The sequence below is a fragment of the Perognathus longimembris genome, chromosome 8 (assembly GCF_023159225.1).
Source record: "Perognathus longimembris pacificus isolate PPM17 chromosome 8, ASM2315922v1, whole genome shotgun sequence".
Taxonomy (NCBI): Eukaryota; Metazoa; Chordata; class Mammalia; order Rodentia; family Heteromyidae; genus Perognathus; species Perognathus longimembris.
In genome coordinates, this window is record NC_063168.1 from 28416374 (window position 1) to 28429971 (window position 13598).

Below are 13598 nucleotides of genomic sequence, written 5' to 3' on the forward strand. Positions count from 1 at the left end.
CTGCACTCCTTTTTTTGCCTAGAATTGCTTTGGCTATTCTAGGTCTTTTGCTGTTCCATATGAATTTATGGATTGGTTTCTCTATTTCAGTGAAGAATGTAACTGGGATTTTGATAGGGATTGCATTGAATTTGTATAACAATTTGGGCAATATGGCCATTTTCACTATATTGATTCTGCCTACCCATGAGTATGGGAGGTCTTTCCATCTCCTTGTGTCTTCTTTGATTTCCCTTATTAGATTTTTATAGTTTTCATTAAATAGGTCTGTCACGTCCTTGATTAGGTTGATCCCTAGGTACTTTATTCTTTTTTTGGCTACTGTAAATGGAATTGTTTCCATAATTTCCTTTTCTGCTTTTACATTGCTGGTGTACAGAAAAGCTGCTGACTTTTGTGGATTGATTTTGTATCCTGCTACTTTGCCAAAATGGCTTATTAGGTGTAGGAGTTTGGGGACTGAGTTTTTTGGGTCCTTCAGATATAAGATCATGTCGTCTGCGAATAGGGATAGTTTGATTTCTTCCTTGCAGATGTGGATCCCTTTGATGTCCTCCTCTTGCCTTATTGCCAGCCCATTCTTTTTAGGTATGCAAAGATCTTATATAAAAGGACTTTCCCCTCCCCTCTAGGCCCATTCTTTCTAGTATCCAAAGATGGAAAATGAAGGATTGACACCCCCCCACACACACACCTTATTGCCTCAGACCCATACAAACACCAGGCAAAACCTGAACATGTGAACCTGCTTTGATATGCAGGCAGGCCATCTCACCTAGGCTCAACTGTAAACAACCCTTTGTGCACCAAACAGAAAAGCACCAACTTGCTAGACCTAGTGGCTCCTTCATTAACCTCTGACTCCTTGCTCAGACCCCTTATAAGCCTGGTCCCAAATTCACCCCCTAGCACAACCTCCAAACCTGCAGGAAGGTTTGTGGCCCTCACTGTTCCTCAATAAACAGTCCTTGACTGAGACCTGTTGTTCAGGATAGGTGCCTAGGAGTGGTATGGCTGGGTCATAGGGTATGTCTATGCTGAGCTTTTTGAGGAACCCCCATACTGTTCTCCAAAGTGGTTGTACTAATTTGCACTCTCACCAACAGTGGAAAAGGGTTCCTCTTTCCCTGCACCCTCTCCAGCATTTGTTGTTGCCTGAGGTCAGAGTAGAGGCCATTCTAACTGGAGTGAGGTTGTATCTCAGGGTTGTTTTTATTGGAGGCAGGTTATTGAAAGGCCACTAGGTCTAGGAAGTTGAGGCTTTTCTGTTTGGCCTACAAAGGGCTGTTTACAGCTGGGCCTAGGTGAGATGTCCTGCCTGCATATCAAAGCAGGTTCCCATAGAGGTTTTGCCTGGTGCCTGCATATCAAAGCAGGTTCCCAGGTTGAAGTTCCGGCCTGGTGTCTGTATGGGCCTGAGGCAATAAGGTGGGAGTCAATTCTTCACCCAATGCTACCTAAATTACTTATTGATTTGCTTTATTCCTTGAAAGAGCCCTGTGAAAAACATCTTATTCCATCCCACAAAGCTGGAATTTGAGGTTCAGAGTTTAAATAACTTTGATCCCAATGTTGCATAGCTAATAAATGTTGGAACTGGGATATGATAACAAGCTTGATTCACTTCAAAGTCCATTCTTTTAATCTTGATCACAATAACTTTACATTGAATTTCCAGACGTAATTGTCCATTGATTCTTGATACTGATTAAACTGAAGTATCCCTTAAATAAGTGGCTTTCTTTCCTTGTTTACTGAAGTTATTGTGTTCAGATATGCATGTATATTTAAGTAGGCACATGTAAATGTTTTTTTTCTTAATTACAAATATGACATACTCTGGCTATAGTTTATTATAAGACCAAGATAATGAAAGTTCCCTAACTCCACCCTCTAAATAAAACCAAATTAACAGTACCATAGTAAGTTCCTCAATTTTTTATTTTTATTTATTTAATTTTTTTTGCCAGTCCTGGGCCTTGGACTCAGGGCTTGAGCACTGTCCCTGGCTTCTTTTTGCTCAAGGCTACTCTGCCGCTTGAGTCACAGCGCCACTTCTGGCCATTTTCTGTATATGTGGTGCTGGGGAATAGAACGCAGGGCTTCAAATATAGGAGGCAAGCGCTCTTGCCACTAGGCCACATCCCCAGCACAAGTTCCTCAATTTTTTTTCTGTATATATACACACTAATCTATATTATACTTTAAAAAAAAATGAAAACACAGGTGGGTGCTGGTGGCTCATGCCTGTAATCTTAGCTACTCAGGAGGCTGAGATATGACTGAGGATTGCAGTTCAAGGCCTGGCAGGAAAGCCTCCAATTAAGACTCTTGTCTCCAATTAACCACCAAAGTTGGGGGGAAGGGGGAGCCAGGAGGGAACTGTGGCTCAAGTAGTAGAGCGCTAGCCTGGAGTGATAAAGCAAACCGACAGCACCCAGGCCCTGAGCTCCTCAGTACAACATGAAGAACAAAACAGCAAAATCATCGTCTTAAAAGCCACATTTCTTTCTGTTGGGAACGCTGGGAGCGTGCGACCCCATTTGGGTGGAACTCTCGTTGGAAGCACCGTGGTTTCCTAGGGAAGGCTTTGGTTGTGAAGCCTGCCCCGCACAATCATGGCGGCGGCGCACCGGAAGTAGCCGGTTATTTTTGCTGGAGTCAGTATTTCCGCGGGGCGGAAAAGGTATGCGGCATGTGTGCCGACTATTTCCAGCCCCCTTCCCTTACAGGACCCCATGAGTAAGCTGTGGCGGCGCGGGAGCACCCCCGGGGCGATGGAGGCCCCAGAGCCGGGTAAGTGCGGGTCGATCAAATTGAGGTCTTCTTGGAAAAGGAACCTCCTTCGCTCCTCCGGGTTTCCTGGGCAATTAATCATTGGTGAGGAGGAAAAAGGCGGTGTTGTTGTTATGGTAACAGGTAGTAACTCGGGAAGAGTGGGACCCCTCTGGGGTGTATCTTAATTCCGGGGTTAGGTCGAACACCGTTGACAGGCTGTCTTCTCACAGGGGAAGCACTGGAATTGAGCCTGGCTGCTGCTCACGGCCATGGAATGCACAAGAAAAAACACAAAAAGCACAAGAAGAAGCATAAGAAGAAACATCATCAAGAAGAAGATGCTGGGCTGACACAGTCCTCTTCTGCCAAGCCCCAGCTGAAACTCAAAATTAAGCTCGGTGGGCAGGTCTTGGGCACCAAGAGGTGAGGCCAAGGGGGTAAAGATTTTACTTGGGGAACTTTTAGGAGCAGATGAACAGAGAAGTGGGAAGGTGGATGGGCTTTCTAGAAGACAGTATTGGTACTGATTTCAGGGCCCAGATCAAGACAGCAAAGATCCACAGGGATTGGAAAGGCTGTCTGCAGCTACTGAGCAGGAGGACACATTTGCTCACTTTACCGTTGCTTTTCTGCAGTGTTCCTACCTTCACTGTGATCCCTGAGGGTCCTCGATCACCCTCTCCTTTGATGGTGGTGGATAATGAAGAGGAACCTATGGAAGGAGTTCCTCTAGAGCAGTACCGAGCCTGGCTGGGTGAGAAGGAACTGGAGGTGGGAAAACTGGGTTTCTTCTTATACTCGGCTAAGAGAAGGAGGATGGTTTGAAGTGGATAATATTGAATATCCCAGTATTAACCTGGCCACTTGAGAATTCTTTGAACAACTCAACTTTTATCTCTTAAATTTTCCTTCCTAGATGAAGATAGTAATCTGTCCCCCTCCCCACTTCCGGAGTTGTCAGGAAGCTTAGGGGGGCAGGAGGAAGAAGAGGAACAAAGGTGGCTGGATGCCCTGGAGAAAGGGGAGCTGGATGACAATGGAGACCTCAAGAAGGAGATTAATGAGCGGCTTCTCACTGCTAGACAGGTAAGTTGGTTCATTCTTTACTGAGATAAATGGAGAGAGAGAGAAACTTGCCATGTCCCACTTACTTTGGCAGGAGGTTATCAATGGGAATGCAGAAAGACCTCAACAGTTTCTGTTCGCATGGATCTGTTATTCTGTGTATTGTGCCCTTGAGGGATGGTGGCACATAAGTTAATAAACAATTTTTAAAATGTGGAATTTATGACAAAAAGTACGTGATAAAATAGATGGGCTGGGAATGTGGCGTAGCGGTAGCATGCTTGCCTAGCATGCATGAAGCCCCGGGTTTGATTTCTCAGCACCATAGAAACAGAAAAAACCAGAAGTAGTGATGCAGCTCAAGAGGTAGAGTGCTAGCCTTGAACAAAAAGAAACCAGGGACAGTGCTCATGCCCTGAGTTAAAGCCCCAGTACTGGCAAATAAATAAATAAACAAACATTAAAGTAGTTAGGAATGCCTTTTTGAAAAGGTAAACATTTTCAATACAAGAGCTTTGCAGGCAAAGAGGCCAACAGGCATAAAAATCCTGAGACTAAAACTTGCCAAGCAAGGTAAAGAAGAGGGGAAAATGTGGCTGACACTGATGGGTTGTATGCAGAGAAATAACATATTTCATTATAATATATAGATAATGGCTCTTATATAGAGAATGAGATAGAAGCAGGAGGGTGGGATAGAAGCCAGGAGATTGTCCAGTAGATAGGATTTTAGACAGGATTATAGGTCCCACTCCTATAGTCTATTCATGAGGCTGTGATCCAAGTATTGAGGTTTGAAGCCAGCCTGGACAGATAAGTCCAGAGACTTCAATTAACAGGCAAAAAGCAACTTGAAGGTATAGCTCAAAAGATAGGCACCTAAGCAGGTTCAAGGCCCAGAGTTCAAATCCTGTTGCACACACACATAGACACACACACACACACACACTGTTAGTGGTTATGTTGGGAAGGGTGGGGGGTTGAATGAAAAAAAGTAATCAAAAATAATTCTGAGAGTCAGGAGTCGGTGGCTCATGTCTGAAATCCTAGCTACTCAGGAGATTGAGATCTGAGGATTGTGGTTTGAAGCCAGGTGGTAGAGGGAAGTCTGTGAGATTCTTATCTCCAGTTAGCCACCAAAAAGTTAGAAGTGAAACCTGACTCAAGTGGTAAAGCTAGTGCTTGAGCAAAAAATACCAGCTTCCAGGCCCTGAGTTCAAGCCCCAATGCTGGCAGGAAAAAACAAAACAAAAAAGTGTGTGTGTGTGTGAGAGAGAGAGAGAGAGAGAGAGAGATTATTCAATTGATGCTATCGAGGTTTCTTTTTAATTAAAAACGAAAACTTGAGAGAAGGTGGTACAATTTTGGAACTCTTTTCCCCTAGAGAGTCAGGGAGATACAGTTGAATGTGAGACCTGGGAGGAAGCTATATAGTAAGAGCCCCCAAAGTGGGTATTTATTAATTCTCACCTGCCAATGCCTAGACTGCAAGACCCTACTCTCCATGTTCCCTCTTTTCCCCTCCCGAAACCTGGCGGCTCTCCTCATCCTTCACTCTCCCCGCAGCGAGCACTGCTCCAGAAGGCGCGGAGTCAGCCTTCGCCCACGCTGCCGCTGCCGGTGCCTGCGGGCTGCCCGGCCCCTGCCCTCACAGAGGAGATGCTGCTGAAGCGGGAAGAGCGGGCTAGGAAGCGGCGGCTGCAGGCCGCCCGGCGAGCGGAGGAACACAAGAACCAGACGATCGAGCGCCTCACCAAGACTGCGGCGCCCAGCGGCCGCGGAGGCCGGGGGACGGCGCGGGGCGAGCGGCGGGGAGGGCGCGCCGCAGCTCCGGCCCCCATGGTTCGCTACTGCAGCGGGGCACAGGGTTCCACTCTTTCCTTCCCACCTGGCGTCCCTGCCCCCGCTGCCCTGTCTCAGCGGCCACCCGCTCCGGGCCCCCCTCCTCGCTGCTCAGTCCCCGGTTGCCCCCACCCGCGCCGCTACGCCTGCTCCCGAACGGGCCAGGCACTCTGCAGTCTTCAGTGTTACCGCATCAACCTGCAGATGCGGCTGGGGGGACCCGAAGGCCCTGGATCCCCCCTTTTGGCTACTTAAGGCTCTTACCAAACCCGGACTTTACACCCCCATCTATGCCTGGTTTTCCTTGTCTTCTCCCACTTATTAAATTATATCCGGCGCTTCTGTCTGTACAGAATTGGGGAAAGAGGGGATACGGGAAGACGAATCTTGGGCACACGCAACTTGTCCTCCCCGGGGCTTAGGAACGTCGGCTAGAAGCCCAGCAAGTCTGCAACCGAACTCGGGTAGACTTTCTTCCAAACCTCTTCTGTTCCACCCAGGTGGGAAATCCGGCTCGAGCCAATCCCCGAGAACTCTGCTCTCCTGAATGGTCTCCCATTGGTGGATAAGTCAAGGCCTGTTCTGTGGTTTGAATTGGCTGTTGTTGCTGTCAGTCAGGGCTCTTGGTTGAGCCATTCCCCCGCCCCCCCCCCACTCTTTGTCTGTGCAAGCTCTTGTTGTCTGGGAGAGCGGAGGCGGCCCTGGTGTGGATTGGTCACAGGGAGAACCCTCTTCTCTGCTCCTATTGGCCGGTCCGTCGATGGGCGATGGTGATTGGCTGAACTAGGCCACCAAGGTTTTAGTTGGCTGAGCTCTCCCCCGGATGGAAGCTCCGGCCGCGGAGCGATGGTGGCGGCACTGAAGATGGGCCGGGCAGGGACTATGGAGGTGGCGGTAGAGGTGGCAGGGGCGGGGCAGTTGGCGGTAGAGGAGGCTGTGGTCTTCAGGGGGCTGTAGGTGGAGGCATGGCTCGGGCCAGCAGCGGGAACGGCAGCGAGGAGGCCTGGGGGGCACTTCGGGCGCCGCAACATCAGGTATCCCAACAGCTCCAAAAGCCTATCACGACAGCCATTTATTTCGCTTTCCCCTATCCTATCCCTTCCTGTTGCAGGTCAGGGGAGGAACTTACGGAGCCAAAGGTGCTGTGAAGTTCCTAAGCATGACCCTTTCACTCCTTGTCTAAACTTTGAAATGTTGATGCAGTTGACTTTACCTGCAGCCTCATAGACACCATCCCATGGCTGCCGTGGAAGCTTGCAGAGTCTCCAGTGACCAGAAACATAGTGAGGTTCCCTCTGTCTTGCAACAGTTATTTGTGATGTTTTTCTGTGTGCCTATTGTCACAACAGAGTCCAGCGTTTTCTCTTAAGGGAGCAATTTGGAGAGGAGATGGCACCCAGTCTTGTGCCTTGGTGCCATCCTTTATCACCCACAGTAATCCCATCTCGTTGGAAGCGTTGCTCTGCGCCTCACACTGCCTCTCCTCCACCCTAGGGAACCTGAGAGCCACGGGTGGAAAGATCTAAGGGAGGGTGAGGGTGTCAAGTCTGTAAGGGCTGATGGACGCATTTTAGCTTTGGAAGTGACCTTAAATCCCTCCCTGTTGTCTGAGGCTTTAAAATAGCTCACACTGTCTCAACAGAAAGCACCCTAGGGTGACAGGCTTGACTAAGAGAAGTCTTGAATGTGCACAACAGAAATCTTTTTCTTTGTTCATATTTTTGTTTTCTAGTCTGATTTTTTTTTCTAATCCAAATCTCCCACATGGACAACCCTGAAGATATTTGACTACCCGCTTACTATCTATCCCCCATTCTCAGCATCTTTCCAAGATGACCTTGGCTCACAGGGTGGGATTGTGTATGTGCATGCAGGAGTCGGGAGTGAACTGTGTCTTGAGCTAGATCTCCCTTAGTTCTAAGTGCCTTCTTGCCCCCAGCTTCGAGAGCTGTGCCCAGGTGTGAACAACCAGCCCTACCTCTGTGAGAGTGGTCACTGCTGTGGGGAGACTGGCTGCTGCACTTACTACTATGAGCTCTGGTGTGAGTCTCCAAGAGTGATAATTCTCAGGTTCCTCTGCCTCACCCCCACCCCTTGTACCTCATAATTCCAGCCTTTAAGGACCCCTTTCTGCATGGGAGGTATCTGAGATATATTATCCTTGCCCTCTGCAGGGTTCTGGCTGCTCTGGACTGTCCTCATCCTCTTTAGCTGCTGCTGCGCCTTCCGCCACCGACGAGCTAAACTCCGGCTACAACAACAGCAGCGGCAACGTGAGATCAACTTGTTGGCCTATCATGGGGCATGCCATGGGCCTGGCCCTGTTCCTACCGGTTCACTGCTTGACCTTCGTGAGTGGCTTGAGGCTCTGGGTCCACTACTAGTATCCCTTCCCAAATCAGGACCCTGAACTATCCCACATTCCCTTTTGCAGACATTTCAAGGAACCTGTTATCCCTAGTGTGACACTCTCCCATCCTGGTTGCCTTCTACCACCCATACTGTTCTCTTCTCTACAGGCCTTCTCAGCACCTTCAAACCCCCAGCCTACGAGGATGTGGTTCATCGCCCAGGCACACCACCACCTCCTTACACTATGGCCCCTGGCCACCCCTTGACTGCTTCCAGTGAATGCACCTGCTGTTCCTCTGCATCCAGCTGCCCTGCCCACTGCGAGGGGACAAATGTGGAAGGTGCTTCCTCCCACCAGAGTGCTCCCCCTCATCAGGAGAGTGAGCCTGGGGCAGGAGTGAGCCCTGCCCACACACCTCCCTCTTGCCGCTACCGTCGCCTAACCGGTGACTCAGGTATTGAGCTCTGCCCTTGTCCTGACTCCAGTGAAAGTGAGCCAGTCAAAGAGATGAGGGTTAGTACCACCCCACCAGGTCTGGAGGACCAGTCTCCTTGTGCACTGCCCCCAGAACCCATGCTCCAGGTCTCTCCTGTGGGGCTGGTTTCCAGTGGAGATATACCATAAGTAGTCTTGGACAGATGGGTTTCTTAGCCACCAGAAACAGCCCTGTTTTCAAGTCCTCCTTGGCCCCTCCCTACCCTCCTACAATCTACCTGAAAGGGCAGGAGCCCTGGGGATGGGGGCAGTACTGGCAGACTGCTAGCTTTACCCACCCCCCAACACATACACAGGAGCCTTTAATCTCATTAAAGAGATGTGAACCAGCCATTTGTGAATTTGGGTGAACTAGAACTCAACTCATTACAACTGTATTTGACTTGACTGTTGTTTGAAGGGACATATAATGCCCATTTATCTCATCTTCCCTTAAGATAGTAGGGAGCCCCAAGGCCTGAACTGAACTAATGCCTTTTGATGGGGCAAAACTGGCAAAAGCAGTAATTTGGTTACATTTTTTTCCACTTTATTTAGAAAAATAGACTCTTGAGTTCACATTCACCCCAGGGCTGTGTGGGATGACAGTAGGAGACACCTGAGATGAGCTAAGGAAGGTTTGAATTACTGGCATCTGGGGGACTAGGGTCAGAGGCCAGAGATCTTGTCTCCAGATTCAAAATACCATGAGTGGCCTGGCTTTTCTCCCATCTCTGCTTTAGTACTCTTCAGCCATGACCAGTAAGACCAGGCTGGTCCAGCCGTGGAAAGGGCGACAGCCCATGCCCCGCCCATCTCGGTCACTGTACTGTTCCCACAGGAACCCTGTGGCTTGGTACTGCCGCCGCACATTGCCTACCACATTGGCACGTAGCTCACTGTAAAGCTTGGCAGCCTGGATCTGGTAGGGACCAGCCAGATGCCCATAATGGTGGAGGGCTCCTAAGGCCAGATAGTTGACATTGAGCCACACTGCACCTCGCCAATAAGGAGGGTCATGCTCAGAATTGCGATGACCATAAAAGGAACTAGAGGCCGCAAGGGACCGCAATCCAAAGGGGCTCCAGAGATGGCGGCTGTCACCTAGAACATCCAATAGGGGCCCAAGACGGGACGAGTTGGGGTCTAGAAGCCGCAACAGAAAAGGAAAAAGAGTGACATAGCCCAGAACATCCACATATTGCAAGCGAGGTGGGGGCCGGCCCACCACCCGAACCAGCCCATGAGGAGGCCTAGGCTTCAACTGTACTGCTTTTGTGTGGTTTCCAAAGTCTGCAAAGACCCCTAGCTCTGGAGCCCAGTGTAGCTCATCCAGTGTCTCCTGTGCCTCCAGTGAGGCAGCCAGGGGACCCAGCTCAGCAGCAGCCTCAGCCTCCCCAAGCCTTTCTGCAAGTTGTGACAGGACACGGGCACCCAGTGCTATCCAGCATCTCAGGTCCAGGTGGCGCTCTGAGGTTGAAGGATGTGAAGCCCGGGGGTAGTCATCTAACCCAGAGGGCAGTGTCTTGGGGTTTAATAAGGTGGGCAAGGCTGGGTCCCGGCCCCGCCAGCGGTAAGATAGTGGTACTGGCCCTGCCTGGCTCTGATGGAGCCAGGAGAACCAGGCATGCAGGCGGGGAAAAGCCCTGTGGAGGAAGGCTAAGTCAGCAGGGTCACCACCTTTTAGCATGTGTTCTACTGGCAAGAGCAGGGTTGGAGGGTTGGCATGGGCTGCACGCTGCACTAGGAATTCTGGGGGCACCCGGGCTCGGGCCTCATCTCCCAGTATCTGCTCTCGCCCAATCCAGCCATCAGCATTGAGCAGTCCCAGCCAGTGGCCTAGGGCCTCCCGAGTGAGGCGTGGATCCCACCTCTGGACCAGGAGCTGGTGAAAGCCCTCATCCCAAAGGAAGCCTCGTGGGAAGAATGATCGAGAGGGCACCCCTGAGAAAAGAGGGACAGGCGGGAAGAGGGCTGGGTCCACCTTCTGCTCTGATCCTTCCACTCCCATGTCTGGCAATACCAGACCCTGTCCATAGAAGTAACCAATCCCACCAAGGAGGCCACTGAGGGCAACCTGACCTAAAGTCAACTCCTCAGGGATCAGGCCTTTCTCTTTTAGCTGGAAGATCTTCTCAAAGTGCTCTTGGAAAGCTTTAGTGTGGTTGTCTAGGGCCTGGGTCAGCAGGCTGCCTGCCAGCTGACCCAGAGCTGGGTTTCTTCCTGCCCGGGCACTGCCCGATTCAAACACAAATTCCATGGAGAATGGGACTTTCAGTGTAACCTGCTGTATCAAGAATTGCCCTTGTCCCTGCCCTTGTCCATTTGGGCCTCTGTCCTCCCACTTCAGAGATCCAGGCAAGCCAAGATAACGTTCAGGAGAAGCCCCTGGGGGCCGATGCTGAAACCAGCTATTTAGGCGATTCTTCACCATCTCTGTCAGAAGAGGCAATCCTGGGTTGGAGGACCAGAAGACATTGTAGCTTGAAGGCAAGAAGATAAATATGAAATATTATTCAGGAAGAGGGAGTAGGATTATAAAGGAAAATAGGTAATCAGGAGTCAGGATGGCACCCTTGACAGTATAGGAAACATGGGGATGGATAATACAAAATAACTGGTGAAAATAAGTTAGGCCAGGGGAAACAGAATCAAGCCAAGTCTACATGCATATCACCCCTACTCCTACCCCACACTTCCCCATTTACCTGCCATACTTGGGTGTAGTGTCTCCAGGACTGGTGGGTGGTAGAAGAGAAAATCGGAAGTCACCAAGGTCACTGGTATGCCCATTGATGAACTTCAGTTGCCCCTTAGGTCCAACCTCTGGTAGTAGGACTTCCTGGCCATCTGTCACCACATAGAAGAACAGGGAGACCAAGGGGAAGGCAGAGGTACCTGAAGCCTAGGTGACCAAGAACAGAAAACAGCAGCACTCGAATGGCATTCTTTTGAGAATCAGGTTTAGTGAGGGAAAAGGATCTCAAGCAGGAATAACATGGACTAACATATACTTGGCAGTGTTGAGAATCACCACTCAACTCAATAATTGGGTACAAGCAGTGGAATGGGTTTTAGGGCCGTGAACAGGCTCTCTGGGAATGGAGAGTATTGATGTGCTATGCCCTGTACTAAGAACTTGACACAGGTGATTTCATTTAAGTCTTACAATCTTGTGAATTAGGTGATGATGCTATTATCACTGCTTTCCAAATAAAGAAATTGAAGACTTAAAGAGGTGGTAGACTTAGGTAGTGAGACATAATGTAGGACCAAAGCCAGGCAGGCAGACTCGTTGCCCTGGCTGTCAATCCTCATTTCAGGCTGCATTTGCTGGCAGTAAGGGAAGGATGGAGGGAGTCTGGGCTGAGGAAAGGGTATCCTGAGGCCCTGACCTGAGGCTCTACAGTCACTCTCCAGCTCCAGTCCCCTCCGTGTAGACCCCCAGGCCTCTTGACGAACTCAGTGGTGAGCCTTAAGGCCCCATCCTGGATGTGCTGCCGCCCGAAGGAGAGGCCGTCGTGGAACTCCCAGCCAAAGGGACCTACGCCGTCCCCCTGCTCACACGTGTGCCTGAGTTTAGGGATCCCTGAGGTTGCGCCCTGCTGCGCCCACATCAGTCCTGGGGGTAGAATGGCCGTGTAAGTCAAGGAGAGCGCAGTCCCTCTGGGACTCCGAGAACTTTCGGGTCATCCCTCTCCACAGCTTTCATGATCCGCGCCTCCCCACCCTTAGTATGACGGGAAGCTTGGGCGCCAGATCAAGAGTCACCTGCCGCCCGCCCCTAGGCCCGGTTACCGGTGAGGAGAGGCTTCGGGCTGCGAGTCTTCATGCCGAAGTAGACGTGAGGGCGGTAAGTGCCCCAGAAGAGGTCTGGGGCCACGGCGGGGCTGGACGAGTCAGGGGGCAGTGCTGGGGGCGCCGAGTGCAGAGTGACTGCCCGCTGCGCCCGGTGCCACGCTACTATCCAACGTCCCGACAGAGCTAAAGCCACAGCCAGAACCAGGACCACGACGGCCATCGTCGCCCCCCGGGTTCCGCCACCCCGGCCGTCCCGTCGCCCTGGACCGCCCCGAGCCGCCCTCTCAACTGTCCGCGGTCCCTCAGCCGGCGCAGTGCGGCGCCGCCGCTCGCCCCGAGCCATCTCGGCACGGAGGTCGGCGTGGCGGCAGTGCGGAAAGAAGGCGGTGGAGTACAGGTCCTGCCGTGCCTCTCCGGCTCACGGCCCGCGCGCCCCAGCGACCACTGTCGGGTCCACAGCACCCGCGGCGCGCGGCTCCCGCTCCACTACACCTTCTGTCGGAAGTCCCGCCCCGCCACGTCAGATCCAGTGCCGGAACCCGGAACCTCTGTGACTGGAGGGAGGTGGGGCCTCGTACACTCAACCTGTTCCCGGCTCGGGTTACTTGTTCCCAGCCTAGTGCGGGGAAACACCTCATCTCTCCGAGCGTTTTGTTTGTTCTAGAAGCTGACTCCAGTAGTTGTAGAAAATGGTGCCCTAACAAGCACATCTAACTTGGCTCAGACTTCAGACCTAGGTAGTGCTAACCTCGAACCCTCACTTGGTACATTGATTCTGGCTTTCTTCCCTTCTCCCCGCCTCCCCCCTCAAGCCTGGGGTTGAACGCAGGGCCTGAGCACTGTCCCAGAGCTTTTTTTGCTTAAGGCTAATAATACTCGACAGTTTGAACCACAGCACCACTTCCAGCCTTTTATGTGGTATAGTGGAATTGAACCCAGGGCTTCATGCATGCAAGGCAAGCACTCTACCACTAAACCCTATTCCCAGCCCTGCTTTCTTCAAGAGAGGACCCACAAGAAAGACTGGCATCCAGTCCCAGCTATGTCTTTGAGACCTTGCCTGTGACTTCAGAAAAGTCACATCTCCACTCAGCTTACAATTTTTCCTCTTGTGCAATAGTGGGAATGGTACATAGAAACTTGCCTGTATATACTGCCTAACCAGATAGTCAGCTGAATTTGTTAGCTTCTTTTTCCCCCCTTTTTTTGCAGTGCTGGGAACAACCATGACTTGGTTCATTCTAGACACGTGTTCTAAACTATCTTCCCAGCTCTGGCTTACATC

The 13598-nt window shown here is 51.0% G+C and overlaps 3 protein-coding genes across 3 annotated transcripts; 2 read left to right on the forward strand and 1 right to left on the reverse strand.

Moving 5' to 3' along the window:
* Nucleotides 1-2641: 2641 nt before the first annotated feature.
* On the forward strand, nucleotides 2642-6023 carry Ino80b (INO80 complex subunit B). Its single transcript, XM_048352785.1, has 5 exons — nucleotides 2642-2796; nucleotides 3009-3201; nucleotides 3414-3532; nucleotides 3695-3864; nucleotides 5410-6023. The coding sequence occupies exons 1-5, from the start codon at nucleotides 2739-2741 to the stop codon at nucleotides 5938-5940; spliced, it is 1071 nt and encodes a 356-aa protein (XP_048208742.1). The 5' UTR covers nucleotides 2642-2738; the 3' UTR covers nucleotides 5941-6023.
* Nucleotides 6024-6160: 137 nt separating this feature from the next.
* Nucleotides 6161-8874, forward strand: Wbp1 (WW domain binding protein 1). The gene is made up of 4 exons (XM_048352786.1): nucleotides 6161-6719; nucleotides 7625-7727; nucleotides 7860-8036; nucleotides 8205-8874. Exons 1-4 carry the CDS (start codon nucleotides 6651-6653, stop codon nucleotides 8660-8662), a joined length of 807 nt encoding a protein of 268 aa, XP_048208743.1. The 5' UTR covers nucleotides 6161-6650; the 3' UTR covers nucleotides 8663-8874.
* Nucleotides 8875-8957: 83 nt separating this feature from the next.
* On the reverse strand, nucleotides 8958-13148 carry Mogs (mannosyl-oligosaccharide glucosidase). The gene is made up of 4 exons (XM_048352783.1): nucleotides 12311-13148; nucleotides 11908-12134; nucleotides 11221-11417; nucleotides 8958-10995 (listed from the first exon to the last, which is right to left on the reverse strand). Exons 1-4 carry the CDS (start codon nucleotides 12654-12656, stop codon nucleotides 9252-9254), a joined length of 2514 nt encoding a protein of 837 aa, XP_048208740.1. The 5' UTR covers nucleotides 12657-13148; the 3' UTR covers nucleotides 8958-9251.
* Nucleotides 13149-13598: the final 450 nt, after the last annotated feature.

Coding starts and splice junctions, on each gene's coding strand:
- Ino80b (XM_048352785.1), top strand. CDS start 2,739: ATGAGTAAGCTGTGGCGGCGCGGGAGCACCCCCGGGGCGATGGAGGCC. Junction 3,533..3,694: donor GCAGTACCGAGCCTGGCTGG/GTGAGAAGGAAC, acceptor TTTCCTTCCTAG/ATGAAGATAGTAATCTGTCC. Junction 3,865..5,409: donor GGCTTCTCACTGCTAGACAG/GTAAGTTGGTTC, acceptor CTCTCCCCGCAG/CGAGCACTGCTCCAGAAGGC.
- Wbp1 (XM_048352786.1), top strand. CDS start 6,651: ATGGCTCGGGCCAGCAGCGGGAACGGCAGCGAGGAGGCCTGGGGGGCA. Junction 6,720..7,624: donor TTCGGGCGCCGCAACATCAG/GTATCCCAACAG, acceptor TCTTGCCCCCAG/CTTCGAGAGCTGTGCCCAGG. Junction 8,037..8,204: donor CGGTTCACTGCTTGACCTTC/GTGAGTGGCTTG, acceptor TCTTCTCTACAG/GCCTTCTCAGCACCTTCAAA.
- Mogs (XM_048352783.1), bottom strand. CDS start 12,656: ATGGCTCGGGGCGAGCGGCGGCGCCGCACTGCGCCGGCTGAGGGACCG. Junction 12,135..12,310: donor CCCGAAGCCTCTCCTCACCG/GTAACCGGGCCT, acceptor TTCTACCCCCAG/GACTGATGTGGGCGCAGCAG. Junction 11,418..11,907: donor GAGTGACTGTAGAGCCTCAG/GTCAGGGCCTCA, acceptor TTGGTCACCTAG/GCTTCAGGTACCTCTGCCTT.